The sequence below is a fragment of the Penaeus japonicus genome, unplaced genomic scaffold, assembly GCF_977035675.1.
Source record: "Penaeus japonicus unplaced genomic scaffold, GWHDUDI00000001_assembly GWHDUDI00000035, whole genome shotgun sequence".
NCBI lineage: Eukaryota > Metazoa > Arthropoda > Malacostraca > Decapoda > Penaeidae > Penaeus > Penaeus japonicus.
Window position 1 is genome coordinate 4,330,887 of NW_028234437.1, and position 22,500 is coordinate 4,353,386.

Below are 22,500 nucleotides of genomic sequence, written 5' to 3' on the forward strand. Positions count from 1 at the left end.
GTGAATGGGTTAAGGGACATATTTATTTCTATTATTTTTAAATTGCACAAACTAACTGTCTTCATGCAACAAAAGGTAAAGTAGAGATAAAGGAGAGGGGGAATTAGGGTGATACATAGATATTCAAGTTTACCAAAAAAAAGAGTGAAGGGGGCATTTTTTTTTACAGGGAAACTAAAACATACTTAAAGAAAAAAAGGGGGAGGACAATTTCTTAGGCATTTATTCAAGTATATCTGCAATTTTCATTAGCTTATATATAATTTGAATTAAGTTATTCACTGCACAGGAGAAGGTGTATATAGAAAAGTCACATTTGTCAGGGCCTCAAATTAATTTTACTCACTCCCCGTCACATGGGAGTGACCCCCTTATTTCCTGGTCAGCCATAATTGCTTATTCACTCTGATCTTTTTTTTTTGCAGATGCATTTATATATCCCTCGATGCTCTCTTGCTGTGTCCTGATCACTAATATCTTTTCTTTGTTGCAGATTATGTTGTAAATAATGGGAGGATGATAGAGAAAGAAGCAAGAGCCAAATTCATGCAGATTGTTGCAGCGTTGCGCTATTGTCACAAACGTGGGATTGTCCACAGAGATCTCAAAGCAGAAAATTTACTTTTAGATAAAGATCTTAATATCAAGCTGGCAGGTGAGTGATGAATTTTCTGTATCTTCACTGTAGAGAGAGTGTTTTTTTTATTTTATTTTATTTTTTTTAAGACTGTTAACAGATTTATGTACTTGTGTAACTTTCATAGCATATTTTAGTCAATTGCATGTATTTCTTTGTTATTTGTATATTGTAAATTTCTGTATGTATGTATATAGATAGATAGATAGATAGATAGATAGATGGATATATATAGATATTTATAGATATATATAGATGTATATAGATATAGAGATATAGATATATAGAGATATAGATATATAAATATGTATAGATATAGATATACACAGATATAGATATACACAGATATAGATATACACAGATATAGATATACACAGATATAGATATATAGATATATATATAGATATAGATATATATAGATATATTGATCTATATTTATATATCTATATTTAATTGTGTGTGTGTGTGTGTGTGTGTGTTGCCAGACATTCTCTTGAATTAATTTCTTTTCCTTACTTTTGCCTTCTCTAAATGTTCAGTCCTGAAAGCGTGGCAACATGCTTGAAAGTCATGATTGGTAACACTTTCTGACTGTCGCTCCCTAGTGTGATGCATTCTTATGTGACAGCTCTATTGGCTATGAGATGAGGATGTAAATATGATGGGCATGAGTCACTTGCCATGGAATTACTATATGGTACTACAGAAGTAAGCATCCATTTCATTCTATGATCTTTCATTATATAACATACATTTTTAATTTTTTAATTCTTTCTTGTGGAAATAATGGTATATTGGACAGTGCTCAACCTGGGAGATTTTATTAAACAAAATAATGAAAATAATGTATCTTTCATTGGTAACTGATGTATTATTTTTATAATATAAAACTTCTAAAATGCTGTCCAGATAAGCAAGCTTTGTTCAACAAACTTTGCTCAATGTGACATCAGAAATGGCCAAACCGCAAGCAAAGATTTGCAATCTACCTTTGTAATTATGAAGTTTCACATCAAGCAAAGTTTGTCAAATAAAAGCTCACCTGCTGGACGAGACCTCACTCCCACACCCCATCCTCTCTTCTCTCCTCCTTTCCAAAGTTCTTACTGCCTTCTAGTGTCACCCATTCCTTCCTCCCTCCCTGTTTTCATCAACCCAATGTTACACCTCTCTCTCCATTTGTATAAATAGTATAGCAAACAATAAAAGTGGCATTACTACGTGGCTAAGATATCTTCTAATGCCTTACATCTGTTGTAGTTATATTTTAATGTCTCACATGTAATAACTATGATTATATGAAAGTTATGTAATTAGTGTAGATACACATGCCTCATATATAACACTATGAAAATTACTGATTGACAACTACATGTAATTCATTCATGTAAAATACCAGTTGTACCAACCGCTCAACCCCAACTGGTAAAAGTGCATGTACTCGTTTCATATTTGGCTGACAGTACATACTAATATTGATTTGTATAATATGTATGTAAAAATTTCTGTTTGCTTTGAGACACTGTAGAAAGATATTTGAAGCACTGAAAGTAAATCAATCATTTAACTCACATATCTAAACAGATTTTCTGTAATATGGTGAGAAAATTCAAGCAAAAACCAACCTTACAATACATGGACAAGAGGGTATAAAGTTCCCTAGATTTCGGTTGAATTTCTTTTGGTCAAGTCTAAACCTCACAGAGGAGAGGGGTGCACATGGTCTATATATCAGTTGATGATTATGATGGAATACATGATTCCTGAAGTTCCTCAATTTTATCTCTCTTGTTGCAGACTTTGGCTTCAGTAATTTCTATACTCCTGGTGTCTTATTATCAACGTGGTGTGGCTCACCTCCATATGCTGCTCCAGAACTTTTTGAGGGCAAGGCATATGATGGCCCAAAGGCAGATATATGGGTGAGTTTTTGTTTTTGTGACTTTTTACAAATTTCTCTATAATCAGTCAACATAGTACATATACAGTGGACTTTTGTGGATGTGGATGGCCTGTTTATATAATTGAGGAGTCCACAACAGTCGGGGGATTCATTAGATCCTTACCTAGATCTAATGAATCCCCAAAGTCTTATTCTCCATGATATTGGCTTGCTATATGTGGTTTTCACCAATAAATCTGGTACTCTTTGGCAAGTGTCCCCCAGCCACACTCAATACACTATTCCCTTATAGCCCTTCCTCCCCCTGAACAGATAAAACATTTGAAATTCAACACCTCTTTTTTGTTATGAATGTAGTATAGCAAGTGGGAAATAATAATTCTGGTACTGCATGGCATATTTCATTCAGCCAAACCCTCATCAGTACCTTGCTCCCATTCCCTTTCCTTAAAACACAATATCAGATAAGCTGTCTCTCTCATGCTGATCTTGTTCATTCTTTTAATGTATAAACCCTACATTCTCACTCTGTACTTCTTTGTTATTATCAGTCTTGTTATTTATATATATGAATTGTTAACCCCTTTGTGTATGACAATGTTTTTAGGGTGTCTTGGTGGTAAGCTAGTCTTTCCTGTTGCCTAGGTCCTTTGTGCACCAGGTCTATATTAATCCTTGGTGACCTCCTGGCTTAAAGTTGAGTTGACAAAGTTGACTTACAAAGCCTTCTGAATTTTTTGTCCTACTATAGGGATATAGAACCAATGACACTTTCAATTCTTTACAACTTCCAGTGTCTGTGTGGTCATCTTGTAGTCAACAAGTTTATGAGAAAATTAACCCATTCAGGACAGGGTGACTATTTGGCTAGTACTGATCCTGTTGGGAAAATAACAAGCACGCACAGCTTCCAGGCAAGAGATCTCAGAGTACATTGTGTGTTTTATATACCCATTCATACTGGCTAGATAACAAGCATGTGCATGTGCAGTGGCTAAGCGTGATATCTCTCCCAATGCGATCCCATTACCTGCCCACTTCAACAGGGTAATAATTGGAGGTTATTGTATTTGTTTACATTATTTTCACAAGTGAGTAAAAATGTGTCTATACAAATGTAACTCCTCCTATGGTTATATACATATGTAACAATGCAAAAGATATGTTTTGAGGGAGAGACTATAATAGAACAACATCTGATGGGAGTGAAATATTTTCATGACATGATATCACGTCATCTGGGGCAAGTGGGTTAACAGGTTGCCAAAGGCAGTCATTGAGTGGACCCTGAGGAAACGAATGTTAGTGAGTATCTTGTTTGATGTATGAATAGGAGAAAAAGGTATATATGAGACTGAATAACATGTACCACTATGGCGTTTGAAGTTCATTGGTGATGGACGCCAGTTTGATGTTCGCTGAAACCACGTCCTGTTGAGCAACTCATGACAAGTTCACTGATATAAAACAGGAATAATTATATTACGAATGTAATCCTTTGCCATTTTCAAAACGTGAGAATTTGATAACTAAGGCTCTGCCATGATTGTTTGTAGGCAGCTTTCTGTCTCGTATTAGATCACCTATTCTTGTAACAAAAGTTTTGGCAATTTTGATAGTGTTTCTGAAATTTCTACTAACCTCCTCATTGATATTGCACTGAGGCAACACTAAGAACTTAGAAGGGGAGGAGGGTTTGGTTCCATAGGATTTTAGACTGAACTCTGCCTTCTTTTGGAGATTCAGAAGTATTCCCCTGCGGTACTTGTGTTTCGTGAAGGCTTCAGTGATGTACTTTCCTTCATCTTCAAGGAATTCTGTGATTGTCGGCAACCCTTTGTGAGAGTGGAAATGCTGATGCAAATAATGGATTATATCTTCTTCTTTGATATCAATTCTTCTGTTTTGTAAGGTACTCTTATTGAATTTCAATGATTTGTTGGGCTGGTACTTCAATTCCTTTAGCTTGGTAACTAAGAATATTGCCATAAACCATAACCAGGCAGTTGGTTTCAAGAGTTGACACAATGCAGACAGGTGGGAAGGACACTGGCACATTGTGCATATCATCTGGGAGAGAAAGATGGGGATGAATGGACACCAAAATTTGTGTTTAATAACTGTGTTTTATCATAACCAGGTCTGTTATTATACCTGTGTTTTATCATAACAGGTGTGTTATTGTGAGGGTTATCTGTGTTGCAAAACACTTATATATACACATTGATTTCTTTTTATTAACACTACTATTAATTTTTTTATTTGCAGAGTTTGGGAGTTATATTGTATGTACTGGTGTGTGGTTACCTGCCTTTCGATGCCAACACCCTGCATACCCTCCGATCAATTGTTGTAGCGGGGAAGTTTAGAATACCTTTCTTCATGTCTGCAGGTAAGATATTGGAATACCATATCTATAGAGCTAATTATTAAGTGCTACTTTTATTTAGGGATTTATGATAGCTAAAGATGTCATATTATCGTTAAAATCTAATCAGACAGATTCAGTTCAGTATTTTTGTAAATTGCTGTTGAATGAATGAAAAATTTCATTTTCTGAGAAGTGCATATGTGGCTGAGGCTAAGAAGGATTCACCAAGAAGGTCATCTGTGAAATGTAATACTTTTCTAGTCCTTTTGGAACTATATTCAGTATAGGGGAAAAAGTGTCTTATCCAGCTAATGTAATGCTCAGAAAACTGATGTAAAACGGGTAAAATTATAGTATGAATGTAAACTTTTTCCATTTTCAGAATGTGAGAATCTGATAACAAAGATGCTGCAAGTAGATCCAGAAAGAAGATTAAGTATAGAGCGGATAATGCAACATAAATGGATAACACAGGTGTGGACATTGTATTTTTTTTTTTTTTTACAAGGGAACTGTTATTTATTTTTCCCATGATATGACTATGACCTTTCAATAATATCCCATTTTACAACAAGTAGGAGGGAGGAAATAACACCAGTTTTTTACAGTTAAATCCTGTTTTTTTCTATCTTTCTCCCTTTCTATTAAATAACAGATAGAAAGAACATCAATTGTTTACATTGAAATCCTGTTTTTCATATCTTTTTTTTTTTCTTTTAAATTTCAGGAAAGTCTTGATCCAAGAATTGAAGAAGTCCTACAGCATTACAATAGTCCAGAGAGCGACAATCCTCCTCCTGACAATGTTCAAGTAATAGAGCACATGACACATAATATTCCAGGCCTCGATAGGGAGAAAATCCTCCAGGTAAGCTCGGTCGAATTTTGATTCATTTGTTTCCCAATAGAATTTTCTTGATCGGATTTGGATTCATGTGGAATATGTATCCTATGTTACTGTATAATATCTGTAACTGCATTACAGCTCTGATTGAAAACCATTTTATATTGTAGCAAAATAAAGCAGCAACAGTAAATTGACATGTACATTATGTAAAGCATAATTGATATGATGAAAATGTCCAAAGTTTAAAGAAGCCGAATTTCATTCATTTATTTCACTTATATGTATATATTCACATAAATAATCTGAGGCAAATGCAAAAACATAAGCATACTCAACATTTTTCTCTCTCTCCTAACAGTCTGTGCATGGGGCAAGGTTTGATCGTATTAGTGCCATATATAATCTACTGGAGGAACAACTGATAGAATCAGCTGCATCTTCCCCTTCGATAGCCTTGTACCCACAGCCTCTCCCAGTTGTTCCCACACATCACAGAAAGTCATCCATTACCACAGGTAAGATGATTCAAGAAAGTCTCACATGCATGCCTTCTCTTCTTTAGCACTGAATTGAAACATACAGATTAGCAAAGAGTGCATTTTGACCAATATTCTTGTTTAGGTTTATCCCCTTTCCCTCCAATAACCAGGATCACCATTTTTTCAGGTTTTGTAGACAGAAGCCCAGTGTCAGACACTGAAGAACCTGCACAAGCTGTACCACTCTTCCCCTGTTCCCCCCTTCCTCCCAACCCACCCGTTGCCTACGACCCTTTCCAGGCCTCTTCCTCTTTTGAGAAGGTTAGCACTGTCTGAATAATTGTGCAATAGGCTCAGTTGGTTGATGTGTTACCATGGAGTGTGATGATAAGAGCATGTGGTAATAGTTTGGTTTATTTTTTATGTTATTTTTTCCCATCAATCTTATATGATGTAATGAAGATACAGTTGATTTTTTTTTGCTAAGTGATGTGAATTTGATTTTATGGGCCTGTTGAGAAAGCCTTTTTTTTTTTTGCGTATTGGTAACGTCAAAGTGAAATTTTTTCGTTTTCTGATATCTGATTTAGCCTTACTTATTTCAGTATGGGGAGCCTGATGTAAGTGGAGAGTCTGACAATGATGAGCCTAACCAGCGGTCTGTGGATCAGTATCGTCACTCTAGGAGACACACTGTTGGTCCAGGCGACACTCATCATGAAGAGGTGGGCGTGATGACAGTCTATATAACAGTATATATCATTTGCAATAATTGATTTGATTCAGGATTGGCATGATTTGAAGGAAATGATTTAAGTCATTCAAGTTAGATTGATTTGAGTAAGAGTAAAAAAAAAAAAAAAAAAGAGAAAAAGAAAGAAAGAAAGAAAAAAAAGATTTTAACAAAAAAGCCTCCTGTGTTGGTTGCATTACTATTACCCTGTATTGGGTTTTGTGTGTCAAGGCTTGATTCAAAATTATTTTAATGGTGTTATAGCAGTATGATATTTAATAAATATCCATAATGAAAAATTATCAAGATCTGGTCAAAAAAGGCTTCAGGTCTGGCTCCATTAGTTCCCCAGACCAGGTCAAAAGGGTGATAATCCCCATCTTGAGTCTGGGTTCAAACAAGATTTAGATTTCCAGGAAAAGACTTTGATCGTCTGAGGGTTTCTGACAGTACGAGTAATCCATTTGCTATTCCTTAATCACCAGGTGAGAGGTCAGCTCCAGTTATTTGGTCCAGGGGGATGCGTCGTGGGCACCCACCAGCAGCCACCAGTGTCCATCTTGCCCCAGACCAATCTTCCACAAAACCTCCCACTGGTGCAGGATTTGCCTCCGCAGAACTTCTCCACGAAAGACCAACATCTGTTGAAACCGCCTCCGTGCATGGGTACAGGTGAGTCACGGTTGCATGGGAATAACAACCAGAGTGATTTCATTAGTAATCTTAATTTATTCCAGAGTAAAATTGTCTTCCTTTTATAGTTTGACTTGCAGAAAGAAGAGAAAAGGGCACTCTGTTATAAGAGGATAGTGTGTTATATTGAAGGTTTCCTAAAAGCATTAGATAATTATTATTTAGTCCAAGAGATTTAGTGTTGTATGGGAGGATATATGAAATTAAAAATAACTTAACAAACTTGAGGTATTTGTATGTAGTTGATGTATGACAGGATTGAAGAGGATAACTATGTATTGTAACATTGTGCTCAATGGTTTAGCACTTCTCAGTTGATATCATGGGCATAAAGTATGCAGCACTGCATAGATTTAAAGAACTATATTGACTGTCAATTATCTAAGGGGAACAAATGGATATTGAGTTTTTTTTTTTTTATATTGTATTTATTGATGGAGATGATATTGTTGTAAATGTCACAGCTGTAACCAGTAGGGAAATTACTATTCCCAGAAGTAAATATGAATTTCTGGAAATGGGTTTTGCTGTTTAAGTCATCCTTTGTTTTATTTGTCTTTGAGTACTGAAATGCTGTCTTCGAAGAATTAATTTTGTAAATGCTTTTATGCATACTAGATGTTTTGATTCATTCTCATTACAGGCAGTGGCTTAGGAAGACGTGCCTCAGATGGAGGTGCCAATTTACAAATGTACTTCCAGCGACAGTTTGAAGGAGGTTGGAGTCATCCTAATAGTCAAGAACAAATTACACAGGTGATTTGTGATTTGAAGTATATGTTACATTTTTTAAAGAATTATGCATATACTTTTTTCCTTTTTTTTCCCCATCTTACCCTGATATTACTCTTTTCATCTTTTTAGAACAGGTAGATGTAATTTCATTAATTTTTTTTTTTTTTAAGTATCTTTTTTTTCAGTTTCTGATTGGCATAAGAAGTGTAAGGAATTACTAATAATACTGATGTGTCCTGATATACTTTCTTTTCAAGATGGGACTTGGGGTGAGAGGGATGGGCGGCCACTCGCAGCCTCTGCCTCAACAAGAAGACAAGCAAATTGTTGTGCACAAAGATGAGATTGATCCTTTAGATGTTGCTAAGTAAGTTACTGAACGAGTTAAGTGATTTGCCTAGAGTATCTTCTTGCAGGGACTCTTAACCCATTAGCACGATGGCTGCGGATTTTGATGCAAAGTGCAGCAAGTCGGGAGCGTCATATCATCATGGGCATAATGCAGAAACAGCCATCCTCCATTCCTATTTTTTTAATTTTTTTTTAAATACGCGTTAAGACTCATTTTTGTTGCACTGTCCAGTTTAGCTCTGAGTTATCTATATATTCTTTTTACACAGATGAATCTCACAAAGGCTTAGTCACCAAGGAGTCAATTAATATTTTATATTGCTATTAATGCTGTTATTATTGTTATTATAAGGACTTAGTTTTGTTGATAATAATAACAATGGTTAACAGGTGAGACAAGGTCAGGTAAGCCTACCAATTCACTCCTTGGTGACTAAGTGCTTGTTGTGTAGAACGATATAAGTTTTGAAAAATAAAAAACAAAGTGGATGGTGCACATCCCTATCATTAATGGGTTAAGCTTCTGGCTTCATAGTAAAACCTATGTGATATAATTGTTGGTATCTCATATATACACAAAAATAATTCCTATTAGGATAATTATTTTTTTCTATACCATTAGCAATATTACCTTTATATAGAAATGTAAATAGAAATAAATATTCAGCGGACAGATTACTCTTCATCTTTAAGAATCACTGTTGCTTATGATATATGAGTTGATTGTTATATCTTAGTGGCATTGCATGTCCTACAGGTACATATCGGGTAGAGGTGGTAGTCAGAGAGCCACTTTGCCTCTGGTGGGACCAAAGGATGTCCAGGAGGCCCAGAGAAAGATGACGCCCAATAGAGCACGAAGAACTGGCCTCCTCACCGTGACCGAGAGACCCCCTGGTAAGCGATCTTGGAATGCTCACTGGTTTGTCCAGAGTTCTTATCATTAGGAGTCAACCTGAGGAAAGAAGTCATTATTTTTTGTTATGTTTGATGTTTTAGAGATCTTGTTTTTATATGCAATGAAAGGGCATATATATGGGAACGAATAAGAAAGAAATATCTCTTAAAAAGGAGAAAAAAATTTAAGAAAAAGGACTTTTCTCTCTTATTTCATCTTTTGGAATTAAACAAAACTGCTTCTTGCTTTCACTCAGTATACTGCAGCAATGTTATAACATTTTCTTATTGTATGAAAGATAGTTCTTGTCTCAATGTCAGTATGACAAGGTCTTGAGATCTTTAGCATCATGCAAGTTTGTCAGATGTGTTGCATACCTTGCATTTATATTGTAATTGAGCTTGAGACAAGTAAGCTCTCTGAATTATCCCTTGGTCCAGCAGTTACTCTTTGTATTGAAGCAGCAGACCAGCAAATATAATGCTCTTTCATTATTTTGTTTGACTGTCTTTGTAGCATCACTTGCTAGTTTTGAATTAACTTTCAGAGATTCAGTTCAGTTATTTATTTCCAGTTCATTCAGTTTTGAGTTTTGAAACTAATTAATTTTATTCAGTACTGCTTTGAATTGCACTTTTCATTGTATTTTGTAGTTATTAACTTCACGTTATTGAGCATGCAGCTGAACTGTGGTGTGTAGACTCTTTTAGTACCAATAGTGCATGATTGTGTTAATTTACATTTATTTTATCTGCTACTTTACACTTTTATTATTATCATTATTATTATTTTGTCTTTTTTTCAAGTTTTACTCATTTTGTTTGTTCTTTTTCACCTACCTAATCCTCCCCCTCCTGCCTGCCTATGATGCCTGCGTGATGCCATTTATTTATTTGCTGACTTGCCCCTTTTATTTTTGTTAACTTTGCTTGCTTGAAAATTGCACATTTTGTATCTCGCTTATATGGGAAATTATTGTTTGTATTCCCACATGATTAACCATTATCTGGAATTTTCGTTTCATGTCATGTTGTGAACTTAATTTGTTGTAAATATTTTTTTTTTTCTGATTTGATTGGATACTTTCTTGTACCCACAAATGGTCTCCAATATATTAATGGCAACCCCACATCCTCATGCCTGGTTATTTAATAGTAATAACTCCAGAACTGAGAATGGAAGTAGAGGAACGTATGAAAAGACCCTACGTTCCGCCTCATCTTCAAGTGCTTTATTCCAATGCATCAATGGGGAATACTCAGTTAAATCCCAGCCAAGTCACAGGGGGCATAACAACTGGCATTCCTCCGTCACCAAGTGCAAATGCCACTATTACACCAGGCATCGTATCAGGCATTCCCCACCCCCACACCCCCAAAAGACCTCCCAATCCTATCCACCAACCGCACAACATGTCGGGCCATCCTTTCCTCAGCTACAGCTGCTGTTCCACATCCCTGACCTTGTCCTCATCCTCTCCCTCGTTTTGTTCACATTCGTCCTCGTATTCCTCTCCTAATTGCACATCTTCTTCTTCCTCCTCCTCGTGTTCCTCGTCCTCTTCTTCCTATTCCTCCTCCTCCACTACCCCAGGAATAATCTCAGGTATCCCACCCCATAACAACAACAACATCAACAACAACAATCCCAGGCCAAAACATACGAGAAAGAGAAAGACCGGCCTTGCCACAGTCTTGGAAAATAACAGGCTAGATTCGTCACCGCCAGATGAAACAGATTGCGTCATAGTGGGTAATTATAATGGGCATTGCTAGTATTTTGACGGGCCAATAAAACGAATTAGGCTTTTCCTTTTCAGGCGGAGATGGAGAATGCCTTCCTTTTGGATGGAAGCAGGTTTATTTTTAATATTGTGTGAAAATTTCAGAAAGTTGTAGGTACCTGGGAAATGATATTCTTAGTCAAGTACGATATGTTTACGAGATCTCGTTCTTGTCTGATTTGGGATTATATTTACAATATCTGTGAAAAGATCTATTAAAGGACACTTGGAATAATCTATATAGTTAATTTCCCATGCTACGTAATGTAGATCATAGAGAAGAGCTTCACGTAGTGTTACGTAGTTGTTGTATAGTACATTATAGTTGTTGCATAGATTATACAAATTGATCTCTGATAATGGAAAGTGAAATAGTCATTTCATGAATAAGCTGCATGATATGTGAATGATAGCTTGGCTTTGCTTCATTGGGCTCTGTCCAGTTACCATTGCTTGCTCTGTTGCCTTGCAGCAAATGTATTTAAAAACTTGGCAGTAAAAAGCATGAAAAGAATCTTATTTGCCTGAAAATTTCTTGCATCTTTGATAAGTTGACTAATAATGATATCATTGATGATAGTGACAAGATGAAAAACAACAACTTAATTCATGATTGTCTGACTCATCCTAGTTTAGCTTGTATAAAAAGACCTTCTGAAAACAAAGTTGATCACAAATTGTTTGGTACATTGGTAAATTTTTAATCAAATTCAAAGTTTATGAAGTTTTTATTATACATAAATTAAGAGAAAATTGACAGATGATATGAGAATATACAAAATATATTCATTGGGAATGTTGTTACAGATGTGTTTATGTTAGCGTACCTTTTATTTTATATGTTCTCTCACTTTATTTTTTTTTATGGACATTTTATAGTGCTTGTAGTTTCTAGTAGTTTATTATGTCTGATAAAAGAAAAATATATATGTAAATGCAAATTAACTCCTGGGCACAAAAGACATGATAGATAGGAAAATTTAAATATGTTTTCATGTGAATACATGCATACTTTGTCATACTTGAGGATACGCATATTTACACAGTCTTAACCTGTTAATGACATGGGAGGTTTAGCTACACCTGGACATTAAACCCGGGTATTTGGAAATGTGCAGGCCTAATGCCACAGGCTATTTGTCCACTGAAGTGATGGCCAGCCACTATGCGCCCAATCACCCAGTGTGCCGGCCATATAAAAAACATTAACTTGATATTGTGTCACTGGCATGAGGACCAGCCAAGCCATGATGTGATATCACGTCATCTATCGTTAATGGGTTAAACATGGTACAATGCCTATGCACATGCATATGCACATGCATATTCACATAGATATGCACATGCCTATGCAAATGCCTATGTAAATGCCTATGTACATGCCTATGTACATACCATATGCACATGGACATGAACATGAACATGAACATGTACATGTACTTGTACTTGTACTTCCATATGTGTATGTACATGCACATGCACATGCACATGTACATGCACATGTACATGCACATGCACATGCACATGCACATGCACATGTACATGCACATGCACATGTACATGCACATGCACATGCACATGTACATGTACTTGTACTTGTACTTCCATATGTGTATGTACATGCACATGTACATGCACATGCACATGCACATATACATGTACTTGTACTTGTACTTCCATATATGTATGTACATGTACATGTACATACACATCCACTTCCACTGCACATGCAATTGCACATAGATATTAAGATTATACAGAAAGTTTTGATTGCCTCTTGCAGATTTTATTTGATCTAGAACACTGATGCTTAGTAGATGTCAGTTGTTTTTTATATGTTCTGATTTTTTTTTTCTTTTAATTGGAAAATTTTTCTTGATATTTATTATATTTATAAGGAAATCAGTTCCCCTTTAGTATTCTGCCTTCATACCCTGGCAAGTACAAATTTAGGAGTTTTCAGCTCTTCTATTTATAGTTCATTTGTCAGTCGAAGAGACAGGTCATAAAGATATCTCTATTTTCCCTGGAAAAGGCTTTCCAAAATTCTGAAGGAAGTCAGACCAAATTTTGCGATAGATATCATTGTTGTCACAATCCATAGGCCTACAAATGAAAGCCATCTCTTATGAAAGTCTACTTAAAGAAAGTTTGCTTTGGGTCGTTTGACTAAAATTCAGGAAGATCGATGAATGAAAATCAAAAAAGGGTGTGTAGAGGCATTATGACATCTGAGATAGACTTGTCGATTCTATGTTCTTAGGTAAGTGGTATTATATACCTTTGAGCTTGAAAAAGCACTTGTATTAATAATTTAAATAGAAAGTCAAGCAAGTAGTGGGAGTAGGTACAAGGGAATGAATGCCTGGGGAATATTGGTTTTATTGGAAATACTGGTTGTTTGAAATTTACTAAAAATTATGTGACTTGAGTAATAACTTTAAAAATGAAAGACATTAATTTGAATGAACACTCTCTCCAGAATAGTAAGAGAGTAATTTATTGTGTTAACACAATAAGCATTTGCAACCCTTACACTGTTTTTCTTATATCTGATCATTAGGTTTCAATCCCTGATCTAGCTTTGATTTGTGAACAGAATATGTAATATGTAATATTACATATTCTGTAATATACTATTATCTCATTCAGATTACTTTTTGTTTTTCTCACATTTTGGTTCTGCTTTTGTCAGTGAGTACAGAATAGAAACAGTGAATGGGTTTAGAATATTTGGGTTAACTGTAACAAGAGGACTGCATGAAACTGTAAACTACATGAATGAATGTCCAGATAGCAGTGGTTACCAAACAATTTTCTTTGGAGTATATGATATTCTATTATAGAAAATGGTGGGAGGTAATTTTCTGCTGGATCATCCAGAATATTATATTACAAAAATTGCCCAGTAATGGATCAGATTTTTATACAAATTTGATATCTCCATAAGTATAAATCAATAAAGATTTGGAGAATTTGATTGTACTCAAAAGTTTGTGAAATGTTTTTTTTCCATTCTAATAGCTATATGAGTTTTTTTTTAACCCATTGCGGACGGGGCACCTAACGACCTAACTGGTCGTCAGGCTGAGCGGTCTACAATGCTAGCGTTACCAGCTATAAGAGCGATGGGGAAAGGATTTTCTCCACCCTTCAGGTAGTGCAGATTAGCCCAAACAATATTTTTCCATAAATCCATCATAAAATGGGGGTTTAGGCTTGCGCCATTACAGCAATAATACTTCATGACTGTGTGTGTGCTTCAACTGTGAGCAGATCCCGATGTCGCGTCATGTACGTGTAAACTCCCGTCTTTTAGGCCTAATCGGAGCAGACATGTATGTCATGACACCCGTACGCAATGGGTTAAGCATATAGATGGATTGTTGTTAAAACAACAACAATTTTTGGAACCACTGCTAACTGGGATTAATAAAGGCCTGGCACTTACAAGAACATGATAAAGTACAAGTAAAACCTAAAGTATGTTCACAGACTAAAATGTATTGATTAAGTAAAAAAGAATATTGAATACTAATGCAAGCACATATATGACTAGTAGTAAAATTGATTAAGGGAGAAGAAAAAATGGCAGCAGCATAGCAGCGAAGACAGGGAGAGGGAGAGAACAGCTAGAGACGACAGTCTTAGTGAGGAATTAGTGAGAGACATCAGTATGAGGTAATATATGAGTTTAAGAGTTGGCGATGTTGAAGCCATTACTAGGTCATGATCAAGATTAAGGATGCACACATCATTCATTGCTTGATGTGAGTAATGTGCATGATTTTTTTTTCTACTTTGGAATAATTGTTGAGTCAGTTTTTACTTACATGAATATTGTGTCCAATCTAAAATAATATTGAGAAATAGTTTTAAGGAAAATGGATAAGGATAGATAACAATTTTCAGATGTAGTTGTTTAGGTGTATGATGTTTACAGATATGATAATTACTTAGATGATATGATGAAATGTCCATTCTAAGGAGAATGTTCAGGGATGATATTAACCCTTCTGTGACAGGCATTTTTGCGTGGTTGGATCACATTCGTACTGCATTTTTCCTTTTGCTGAAATTGCAAGCTATTTATTGTTTCAGTTATGATGATCTGTTATACCAGATGCTAATTTGTAACCCTTTGCTAGTATATCATATATAGACTCACATTTCATATCATTAAGTCTAAAAGATAATAGAAAACACATATCTTACGATGCCCAGCCCGGGCCGAACCTCTTCAGATGTGACCCATCTCAGAAGGGTTAATTAAGAAAGACAGATTAAGTCAACAACTTTAAAAGTTATATACTTTACTTCTCTGAATAATTTGTCTACTGTTATTGATTGAGATCAATGAGGAAGGAGACAAAAACATGGTATCAGAATCGTGGTTTCAGTGATTTGTGCTGTAACCTGTGAATGAATTGTCTTAGTGCTTCTGATGCCAAGACTATGAAAGTATGAAAGTTATCATAGTTAACTCATTGGTCGCGGTATTAAATAAATGTTTGTGCAGTAGGATGGCTATTTTACATGTCTGGCACTGTGCCATCCGCGTCTATGACCGACTCTGCCTTTGCAGCAAATCATGCCATCCACTGCTAATGGGTTAAGATATTTATGCCATGTCTAGTGAAAAGGAATAGGTACTGCGTAGTCATATAAGATTTATAGATATCTTTACGTGATGGTAATACGTATGTTTTCCTATTGGATAGATATCTCAGCAGACTATGGTATACTGGAAATGAGAGTCATGATCAGACAATTGTAATTATTGATGATGAAAATGTTTTATAATGAATCTGAATTGTGAATCAAGTCTTTCTCAAAATGTACTAGGAATAAGGCAAATGGTCTAGAAGAGTTTTTTAAAACATAAGCTTTGTGTATAAAATGTAAATAGTAATCTATTTATATAGGTATGTGTGTGTTTTTTTTGCATATATATAGCTATACATCTTTTACATGTTTTGCAACTTTGGTTTTGCCTGTTTATGTGTATGCATAGATGTGTGTATTGATTGTGTATTGTGTGTGTATTATGTGTATTGTGGGTATTGTGCATGTGTGAACATGAGTGAGTGAATGCAATTATGAGTGAAGGAGTGTAAATAAAACACTAAAGGGGAACCTGTGTGTGTTTTCATGGATATATGATTTGTTTATATTCTGTCATCAAACAGAGGGTTATGAAATGTTGTATGTTGTTATATATGACAGTATAACAAATAGTCACTTTTACATTTGGCTTAGTATATAGATAATTTTTGTAGTATCTTAACCAAGTGTCTTGGAATAGAGTATGTATTATATTTTGTAAATTTGAATGAGAATGAGAGAGAGAAAAAGAAAGAACAAAAGAAAGAGGGAGAGAGAAGGAGAAAGAGAAAGAAAAAGAGAAAAAAAAGAGAAAGAAAGAGAAAGAGAAATAGAGAGAGAGGAAAGAAGTTAGGAAGGAAGAGAAAGAGGGGGAAGGGGAGGAGAGGGTAAGGATAATGATAATGATAAGGATAAGGATAAGAAAAAGGAAAGGGGGAGGGGGAAAGAGTAGAGGGGGGGAAGTGAAGAAGAAAGAGAAAGAGAGAGAGGAAAGGGCAAAAGTAAGGAAAAGGTAAATGAGAGATAGAGAGGTAGAGGAAAGAGAGACATAAGAAAAAAGAGGTAAGGAAAGGGAAGAGAGACAGAGAGGGGAAAGAGAGAGGGAAAGGGAAAGGAGTGAGAGTGAGAGTGAGAGTGAGAGTGAGAGTGAGAGTGAGAGTGAGAGGAGAAAGAGAGAGGGTGAGTGACAGGGGAAACAGAGAGGGAGAGTGAGAGGGGAAAGAGAAAGGGAGAGTGAGAGGGGAAAGTGAGTGAGAGAAAGAGAGCGAGAGAGAGAGAGAGAGCGAGAGAGAGCGAGAGGAGAGAGACAGGGAGGGGGATGTCCATCAGGTTTGATTTTTTTTTTTTGTTCTATTAATTAACTGTATTTTTTATTGGAAAAGATGTTTGTAATACATGCAGCATTAGATATGATTATAGTATTTGTTATTTTTTGATTTAGTTAAAATTCTCATTTTTGGCCATCATCTTTAATAGTTGATGAATAGATGATTCCTCTTAGTAACAACAGAATAAAAGTGAATTGTATATAGAGCTCCCTCCGAGTCCTCTTAATAGAGCATCTGCTTGGGGATTTCCAGGTCGCGACAACTACAAGGACCCAATGTATCTAACATCTGATCGATATTCTCTGGGCAACAATGCACGCAGGGCTTCTGACTCCACCATCACCCACATTAGCCTCTCTAACATATATCAAGAGTTCCAGAAGCTTCAGGTAAGCTTTTGTTGTCGCCTTTGATCTGTTTTTGTTTCTTTCCCTTTACTATATTTTTTTTTCTGGTTATTTATTTATTATTATTTTTTCTTTCTCCTGAGTGATCATAAATGGTTTCAGTTAGTGTTTTTTTTTTTTCTTATCTCTTTCTTTCTTTATTTAATTTTTTTTTTTTTGTAGGATGAACTGTTTGATGATTAGTATATGCATTTTAGATCTGTATTGCCTTGTTCATTAACTTACACATGGATGCTTACCTCTGAGGCTTAATTTTGCTGTTATAGAAGCAAATCATTATATTGTTTTACTGCAAAATTGAGAACCAGTTTTTCTATGTTGACTGTAATTTTACCATAGTGTAGTATTATTCTTGGTGTTTTATTATTATCCAAGTTTTCATAACAGCTTTTCATAAAAAGTGCTACCAGCTCACTCCGACTTTACCAGCAGGTTGATGTCGAGGAATGCAGTTTACTAACTCTGTACATACCCTAAGTAATCTCGGATCCTACTTTAGAATGATCTTTGTTGGTGTGTCCCAGTAATTCAGATGATTTCATTTGATAAGAACAACACATAGATTGCAAGGTCTTGTGCATTTTTTTATATACTTCTTAGGGTTTTTGATGGTCTTAAAGCTGCAGTGATCTGTGTTACTTGCAGATTAAGGAGAAATCAGAGGATGAGTGAGCTATTAAGAATAATACATCTGTATCATATGATTCAAGTGCACTTTAAGGTAAAAAGTGTATGTAATTTTCTCCTGTAGGATGACAGTAACACTTTTGTTTGTAATATGCACTGATGCCTCAAAGGTTGGTAGCTCCATTTGTGACAGTAAATGATAATTATTAGAGTAAGCTGGCTTGAGAATTTTCAATTATTTAATTTGAAGAAGCGTAATTGATGAATAAGAATTCAGGAGATCAACCTGAAGTATTTTGATTATGCATTAGAGCTTGGATAAAGGAAGAAAGAGTAAAACAACAATGGAAAGTAGAGAATTGATATAAGGAGCTTGCATATTGATTAGCAGTCACAATGGCAGGCTAGTTGTAACCAAATGTATTGAAAAACAATTTTTAACAATTTCTGTAGTTAATTTATTGCATTGAAATTTTCTTGGTCTTAGATTCACAACAGCAGTGAAATAACTGATAGACATGCATATACACTGCACGAACTATGGCTGGATGATTTATATATAAGACTCTGTCAAATGCCTATGCCTCTCTCCTTATTGAAATAATGTTTGTCATGTGTTCCAGTAGTATAGCACTGATATTGTGCTGATGCTTATGATAATTGCTATTCTGTTATCCTGTTAATCTGTAATCCTGCTAGATAGGATGAAGTATAAAGTGACCTTATTTTTTGCAGTTGCAAACTGTAAATTGTAGCTTGCCAAGCGTTTGACCTTTTTTTTGTGATTGGTTGCAGCTCTTGTAAACATAATTTATTGTATTTTTTTATTTTTTTTATTGCGTTTGCAGTCCTGCACTTACACCAACCAAAAGGATTTGCTTGAAAAGTTCTTGTCTGTATGTGGCATTCAAATTGGGGGATTTCATGCAAGGTATATTAGTCTCACTAAAGTTCTTAACTGGATAATGAGGGGGTGGTTTTGGTTCTGATCGGTCTATACGCTAGGGTATTTCAAGCATCCTGGCCTCAGGCTATTCACCTGCTCTGGCTCTAGCTGACAGCGGTCACCCGGCGTGCTGGCCATATGAAAAGCCATGACATGATATTATGTCCCTAAGTGCTGCCACCACATGACGGGATAGCACCTCACCCAGCATTAACGGATGAACTATCCAAATTCTCTCTTTCTCTCTCATTTTCATTTTCATTTTCATTTTTATTCTCTCTCTCTCTCTCTCTCTCTCTCTCTCTCTCTCTCTCTCTCTCTCTCTCTCTCTCTCTCTCTCTCTCTCTCTCTCTCTCACTCTCCTCCTCTCTCGCTCTGTCTCTCTCCACTCTCTCTCCTCTCCTCTCTCTCTCCCTCTCTCCCTCTCTCTCTCCCTCTCTCTCTCTCCTCTCTCTCTCTCTCTCTCCTCTCTCTCTCTCTCTCTCTCTTTCTCCCCTCTCTCCCTCTCTCTCTCCCCTCTCTCCTCTCCTCTCTCCTCCTCTTCTCTTCTCTCCTCTCCTCTCCTCCTCTCTCCCTCTCTCCCTCTCTCCCTCTCTCCCTCCCTCCCTCCCTCCCTCCCTCCCTCCCTCCATAAATGGATATTAAATATATGTAAATGAATATAAGATATATTACATAAATGAATATCAGATATATTACATAAATGAATATTAAATATATTACATAATTGAATACTGAATATATTTTCTAAATTAATATTGAATATATTTTGTGAATTGATATTGAATATATTTTTAAAATGAATATTAACCTCTTATATACAAGGGATATGTTTTGGCCACACGTGCCATCTGTGAGACACTTCACCTGGGTCGTATTTCAGAGTGAGGATATGGCACATGACATATCAAGGCCTGTCAAGTTATAATCTCATTACTCAAGTATAACTCTGGGCCCCAAGATTCGTTGTTTTTTCGCTCCAGCATTAATGAAGGTCGGGGGGATGGGGGGTACTTTTACAAAGAAAGGCCTAATATTCATCCATCCCAACAAAAAAAAAACAAAAAAACACAATGATTTGGAGAAGAGGAAGGCAACCTATTCTTGTGGTTGAGAGTGCCTTATCATTAAGCAGCCATACTGACACATATGCACATTGCAACCACTGCACATGGTCTGGTTCCCCTTCCTCTTCTCATTCTGCCTGCACATTCCTCATCACCAGTACTTAGAGCCAGAGGTTGGCATCTTGCTGTGTTTCATTGTTCTCTGAAGCTAGTGCTAGGTAGAGACCAAGGATGAGTGTTCTTCAAGGTTTTCTCTCCTGCTGGTGCCAGGAGAGAGTGGCACCATCTATGTTTATGATTTTAAACTAAGACCTAATTATGATGATGATTTTGATTTCATCAAGTGGTGAAAAATTCATGGAAACCACTCTAACAGGTTAAAAAAAAAGATGTTCCTGTCACCCAGCCCTTAGCAAAAGTTGTTGCCGTTGGTGCATTCATGGCACCCGTATCCAATGGCTTAAATATGTTTTCTAAATGGATATTAGAAATATTTCCTGAATGATCATTATATATATTTTCTGTATATTTTATCTATATTCATTTATGTATAGAAATATTAAATATTCTAAGGTTACCAACCCACTTATCTGCTGTTGGCTCTCTTTTACCAGTGTGATGTTTTGAGAAACACAATCCTGACATATAATACTGCCAGAAGTCAGGCATTTATGCCTTCCAAAGCAATAAAAGTACTCCGCCACCGTGTTACAAGCATTTATAACAAAACATGGGCAAATGATTTATTAAAGCTAACTATTTGGTCACTGCAAACAATTTCCTAGATTCAGTTTTTCATCTCATTTTCATCCAGATAACATTATCTTCTATTTTTTTTTTCTTTTTCTTGGAATTTTTGCCAAAAACTTGTTTTAGAATTTGAAAGAGAAGTAAAATAGAATATGGAAAAAATCTGCTCTGTGCTAGCCCAGACATTTGTCTCTCCTGTTAACCCATTCACGCCGGGGCTATTCCGTCTCTAAATGGTCAGAATGCTGGGGTTTTCAAATGCATGAGCCTAATGCCTTGGGATTCTCGGGCGCACTAGCCATAAGCTAGTGTTGTAAGCCTGATTACCCAGCGCGCCGGCCTTGACCAAATATCTCGTCACCAGCATCTGACCCAAAAACCACTGAACGGGATAGCAAGTCAACCGGCACGAATGGGTTAACCCATTGGTCGCGGTTTTGATAAAATATGTATACAGTTATGTGGCAGGTTTATGTTGTTTGGCATGGTGCCATCTGCCTTTACGATCGACTCTGCCTTGACAGCAAATCATGCCATCTGCTATCAGTGAGTTAAGAAATGAAATCAGACACATTATAAGAAATTATGATCTCAAAATAGGTTGAAAATGAACCATATTTCAAGCAAAAAAAGCGAATTTTTTCCACATCCCTTGATAAATCAATAAAAAAAGATCTTTGAAATATTCCACATGCAAAAAAGAATAAGAGGGTATCAGTTAGAAAAGCCTAGCTCCAAATAAACAAAAATTGAAAAAGAAGGAGACAGATCTCTTAATGTGTATAAATTGCAATATTTGTTACCTTAGATAATTTAGTTAAATCTACTTTTGGTTCAAGGAAGAAGGATAGAAGGAAGATTAAGAGGTAGAGGGAAGAGAAGGGAAAGAGATATGGTTGTGTTTTCCAAAGAATGATTGTTTTCTGAGTCACTGGCCTCTTGTAGCATCTTAACACCACATGTGTGTGGAGGTAGTTTAAATGTGATTATATAAGGGAGAGGGAGAGGGAGAGGGAGAGGGAGAGGGAGAGGGAGAGGGAGAGGGAGGGGTTGGTATATACATGTATACTTTAACATATAGATATGGCATTTAGAAATTAACTTCTGGGTTAAAGATGAAGATGTACTTTTTATTTATTTACTTTTTTTATAAGATTTGTTTTATTTCTTCATTTATTGCTAGGTTAGTTTAAATAAAACATGGATACTTCCCTTGACTATGGTCTAGTATTTAGAAAGACAGTGTTAGGAATTGCATATTTAATTTTTAAAGATTTATGTTAACTTTTTAAATGAAGAAGAAACTTTACATAAGTTCATTCAAATGTTCACAGAATGTA

The 22,500-nt window shown here is 35.9% G+C and overlaps 1 protein-coding gene across 3 annotated transcripts in view; it reads left to right on the plus strand.

Moving 5' to 3' along the window:
* Positions 1-22,500, plus strand: part of LOC122261857 (serine/threonine-protein kinase SIK3) — a 51,199-nt gene that overhangs the window by 14,462 nt on the left and 14,237 nt on the right. The window contains exons 3-16 of one of the 3 annotated variants that reach the window (XM_043029680.2): positions 494-655; positions 2,435-2,559; positions 4,809-4,932; positions 5,294-5,385; positions 5,639-5,779; positions 6,117-6,273; positions 6,425-6,558; positions 6,843-6,962; positions 7,456-7,642; positions 8,307-8,419; positions 8,656-8,765; positions 9,507-9,646; positions 10,815-11,399; positions 17,616-17,752. In XM_043029680.2, coding sequence (XP_042885614.1) covers positions 494-655; positions 2,435-2,559; positions 4,809-4,932; positions 5,294-5,385; positions 5,639-5,779; positions 6,117-6,273; positions 6,425-6,558; positions 6,843-6,962; positions 7,456-7,642; positions 8,307-8,419; positions 8,656-8,765; positions 9,507-9,646; positions 10,815-11,399; positions 17,616-17,752 — 2,327 coding nt within the window. Of the gene's footprint in view, positions 1-493; positions 656-2,434; positions 2,560-4,808; positions 4,933-5,293; positions 5,386-5,638; positions 5,780-6,116; positions 6,274-6,424; positions 6,559-6,842; positions 6,963-7,455; positions 7,643-8,306; positions 8,420-8,655; positions 8,766-9,506; positions 9,647-10,802; positions 11,400-17,615; positions 17,753-22,500 lie in introns of all 3 variants that reach the window. The other 2 variants (XM_043029673.2, XM_043029688.2) reach the window with 2 other exon arrangements.